This window comes from Uranotaenia lowii, chromosome 2 (genome assembly GCF_029784155.1).
Source record: "Uranotaenia lowii strain MFRU-FL chromosome 2, ASM2978415v1, whole genome shotgun sequence".
Classification (NCBI taxonomy): domain Eukaryota; kingdom Metazoa; phylum Arthropoda; class Insecta; order Diptera; family Culicidae; genus Uranotaenia; species Uranotaenia lowii.
Window position 1 is genome coordinate 338443302 of NC_073692.1, and position 4585 is coordinate 338447886.

The following is a 4585-nucleotide window of genomic DNA, read 5'->3' on the forward strand; positions in this document are numbered from 1 at the left end:
GATCTCTCCTGGTTCCGAAAAGCTGGGATCGGCAAGTTGATCTTCTGTGGGTAAACTCCAACTCTCGAACTCTACTCGTTTTGCAGGGAGTGTGGCTGTCAGCTCAGGCAAAACAAAGAAATTCATAGCAGTGTTGAATGCTGAAATGTGCGGGGTGCGAGCACTAATGGAAGCTTCCACCAGTTTGCGTGACACAGCTCGTGATCCACCGATGCCTTGAACGGTAAGGTTTTCTGGAACGTGTCGCAGTTTAAGTTGTTGGCTGAAGCGAGTGGTCATGAAGCAAAACTGGGAGCACGAGTCGAGCAAGGCTCGAGCTAGTCGAGTATTTCCAAGAGAATCTTGGATGCGAACAATGGCTGTGGACAACAGGACTTGTTTCGTGAGGTTCGGTGTGTGGGAGGGAAGTGCTATGGTTTGCTGAGGGTCTGTGGTGAGAATGGGCTGTGTAACTGGATACGAGGTCGAGGGTTGAGTGTTGGGAGGGTGGCTTGGGGTTGGCTGGTTGGATATCGGTGGGGTGTGTGGTGATGACAAAGACTGACGACGAGGCTGAGACACTGAAGGTATAGGACGAGTTGATTGCTGCGAGACGGAGGATCCGGGGTGTAAAAGCGAGTGATGACGCATACTGCAATGGTGACAGGAACCTTTCACACAATCACGAGCTAGATGACCGAAGGACAAACAATTGTAGCACAATCTAGCTCGCTTCACTGAACCACTTCTTTCACCGACAGTTTGTTTCAGAAATTTGGTACACCGAAATGCAATATGAAAAACATCACCACAAAAAGGACACTTCACTTGGGATGGAACTGCAGGGTTGCTAACGCCAAATCTGGAACGATTCTCGCTGCTTTCTGGTCGTTCAGGTCTCCGATGAGCGATGGATTCCAACATCGAACAATGATTGCGCAGGAAATACATCAGGTCGTCGTACAGCGGAACCTCTTTGGAACTGTGGTGGGTTTCCCACTGGCGCAGGGTGGATTGATCCAGGCGAGAACACAGCATGTGAACCAGGAGCGTGCTCCACTGGCCTGGGTTCTCGCCTACTTTTTGCAGCATTTGGAGGTTCCGCTCAAATTCGCTGAGCAACTTGTTGAGTGAATCGTAACTCTCCTTCCTCATCAGCTCGATGGAAAACAGGGAGTCCAGGTAGGATTTCACCAGCAGCTTCCGGTTTTCGTATCGCTTTTCGAGGGTAGACCAAGCGATATCGTAGTTTGCGGCGGTGATGTCCACTGAAGCAATCGCTTGTAGAGCTTCACCCGTCACGGCCGAACGAAGGTAGCAAAACTTGTCGGTATTGCTAAGTTGATTGCTGGAGTGGATCAGGCTTTTAAACGAGTCTCGAAAAGTTACCCATTCTTTGGTCTTCCCACTAAAGAACGGCAGGTTAATTTCCGGCAACTTCACCCTTGCCAGAGTTGATGGAGGACCAGACAATTCGGCTGCACTTGGAGCTGGAGCTGCGTTGGTTGATGCTCGTATCGCTGACAACTGGCGCCGGAGTTCACTTTTCACCACACAATAGTCCTCCTCGAATTCCACCAGGATTCCCACATTCTCGTCCTCCCTTGCTTGATCCAATGCCGTTTGTTCACTAAATTCGTCCGTTGAAGCGCTCAGGTGGTCAGTTTGCAGCTCAATTTCGGTTCTCACTTTTTTAAACTGTTCAAAGGTAGCTTCCAACAGTTCCAATCGTACACTGATAAGTTCATAGTTGTTGCTTTCACTGGAAGCAAACTGACGCACCGAGTCTAATGTTCTTCGCAGGTTTCGCTCCTGCTTAATTAGCTCACGTAATTCACTAGGCATTGTCACAAGCAAGGGTTACTGGTAAGCACAATTTTCGACTGAACTGGATCACTTAATTCACCTTGACACCCGACCGATCAACTCTACGTCTCGCGCGATTAGTTGACAGCAACAATGAATATGGTTTTACGGAGCTGATGTACCTCAAAAATCAGCCAAAAGTGTCTCAGCCTAGCTGTTATCACAAAATCAGCCAAATTCCGATAGTGGTCCGGATGCAAAAAATCCAACCAGCGATTACTTTTAAGTTTCTTCTCGACCAACACTCAAGCGAGAATTCCAAAAAACTTTACACAGGCCAAAATGTGTGGGATCCTAAATTTCGATCACCACAGCCCAAAAACAAAGCAAAATAGTACTTCCCTGAAGTTCCTGTTGGCCACGAAGATCCTCTGCGATGGAGAACAACATCCGTTGCGACTCGTCCAGAATCACGCAACAGAAACGGGTTCCAAAAAATGCGGCGTGCTCAATTGACCAAAATCCGTTGACTCGCCAGTCAACGAATCGCCAGCAGCGAACAGCAACAGCAACACTAACGAACAAGGCAGCTTTCGAATTCGCCAATGTGGCTCACTTTTTTCTTATGCACTATGTGCAATCACTTTTCCCACTATTTCACAAATGATCGTCACAGTAAGCGTAAGCATAAAATTCTTGTGTTCAACACAGTTCACCATCAATCACCGTATCGTTTACGCAATATTAATCCCCCACACAAAGCACAAATAATTCGCAGGAATTCCAAATATTCAATTTGGATTCACACGGAACAATCATCCGCCAATTAATCACGGGAAAACGGAACTATTTTTTTTTCCAAGTGGCAAACGAATATAGCGGCAATAACTTGCCAACAGCCACGGAAAACGGGAAGAAATTTATTTCCCCCCAAGAGGCACAAGCAAATTTGAGCGGCACTATTAAACCCGCAAAAAACAACCACGGGAAACGAATCACTTTTTCACTTCCCCCAAGTGGCACAGGTCACACGCTATTTTTTAGCGGCAATTTTAACCCGCCAACCGTACAGGACAAAGTACTTTTCTTCTTGTTGACCGACGCACCGATTACGCGGCAGTCCTTTTTGTGCACAAATAACACACACAAAAGGTCAACGACCGAACGACACACGCTTGCCCAGCACTTTGTCTCAACACACGGTATTCACCAAGATCACTTGTTCCGCGGTGGCTTGTAAAAGTCCCGACATCCGGCTATCGAAGGACCAATGTTTTTTCACGGATGTGGACTTTCGGAGACAATCAATTACGCACAAATTAACTGGGCAAAAACGTACATATATTCAATTAACAACGAATGAAAAGTACAGCGCGACGGTTCGGATCAACTAGAAAGACTTTTTATTGCTTGCTTAGGTACACGGTACGACACAGGACAGACACAAAAGATGCGTGTGATCTGCTGGCCGTTTATTGCAAGTCTGATCTTACTTTCTATTGTACTGGATGGGATGCTGTAATATGCGCCAGATTTGGCTAGCTTATTTTGAGAGGGAGAGATCTACTGGCAAATTGGTTTGATACGCGATGAATGAATTGCGTTTTCAATCAGGGTTTGCAATGACCGGGTTTTCGTGCGAACAGCTTTAAATTATCAGTATTTCTCAAACTACTATTTAAATCTATTTGGATCAGAGGAATACAAATGCTAAAATCATCAATTTTGAATAAAGTATACTAATCAATTCTTTATACCCTAATGTATATCTGGTGCAAAATTTTTCGGAAATTTTTTTTTTTAATTTTTCCGATTGAATGAAAACTGCTCGAACTCGAAAAATATTTTTTGAAATTAGCACCTTGACAACTTTAAAGCTAATTTTCTTGATACATTTGGGCACCTAAACCCCTCTGAACCCTAGCTCCTAATTTGGTGCGAATTGATGTTTCCTATAACTTCCTATAACTAACCTATAACGCAAAGCTCTATAAGTGCCATATAAATAAAAATAATCAAAACAAATGATAGATTTTTAAAACTGACATTGCTCATATATACATACGTTAAATATCCATGTATCGAAGTTTAACTACCTGCAATCTCATTTTTAAATTACAACCCTTTTCAAAGGCAAAAAATTTAAAAAAAAAAAAATTTTGAAACATATTCTTCTTGATCTTTAATACATTTTTACAAACTTTATATCGATTTTTTATTAAAATGATTCAAAATCAAAATATAACTGAGCATAAAGGGCATACACAATTTTTAATTTTTATGTGATAAGTACACAACAATTAAAATTTTGATAATCAAAAGTTGTTGAAAATGTCACTATTGAGTGAAACAATAATGAATCAGTTCTAATATTCAATGGAAACAAGTACTTATCGTTCACCAAGTATCAATCAACTTCCATGTTTTGATTGCCCATTGAGCTCGGTATTGAAATATGATTTTGTATGACTATCAAGCCTGGCAAAATGAAACGACTCTTGCTGCTTTGAGCTTAGCCGTCAAATTTTTTCCATCGTTGCTTTTTATTCAAATTGCTGTAAATTAATGAAATGTTAAAGTAAAAAACAATCATAAATTCCACTTATCTGAATATCCTGATTAGCTAACTGGAACTCATTGTGACAACTCGTCTGCATGCAGTTTACCATTCTAGCGTTGGTCCTATGTTCCGGGAGCGTAACACCGTTCATTCCACGCGAATAACTTCTTCAATAAAGGACTGGACTGTACACACATTTTTCTTCAAAACTCCATTTCAAAGTAAAACAAAAAACATTTT

General features: G+C 42.4%; 1 protein-coding gene across 1 annotated transcript; it reads right to left on the minus strand.

Moving 5' to 3' along the window:
* Nucleotides 1-653: 653 nt before the first annotated feature.
* LOC129743015 (uncharacterized) lies at nt 654-1824 on the minus strand. Its single transcript, XM_055734960.1, has 2 exons — nt 808-1824; nt 654-668 (listed from the first exon to the last, which is right to left on the minus strand). The coding sequence occupies exons 1-2, from the start codon at nt 1822-1824 to the stop codon at nt 654-656; spliced, it is 1032 nt and encodes a 343-aa protein (XP_055590935.1).
* Nucleotides 1825-4585: the final 2761 nt, after the last annotated feature.

Coding starts and splice junctions, on each gene's coding strand:
- LOC129743015 (XM_055734960.1), bottom strand. CDS start 1,824: ATGCCTAGTGAATTACGTGAGCTAATTAAGCAGGAGCGAAACCTGCGA.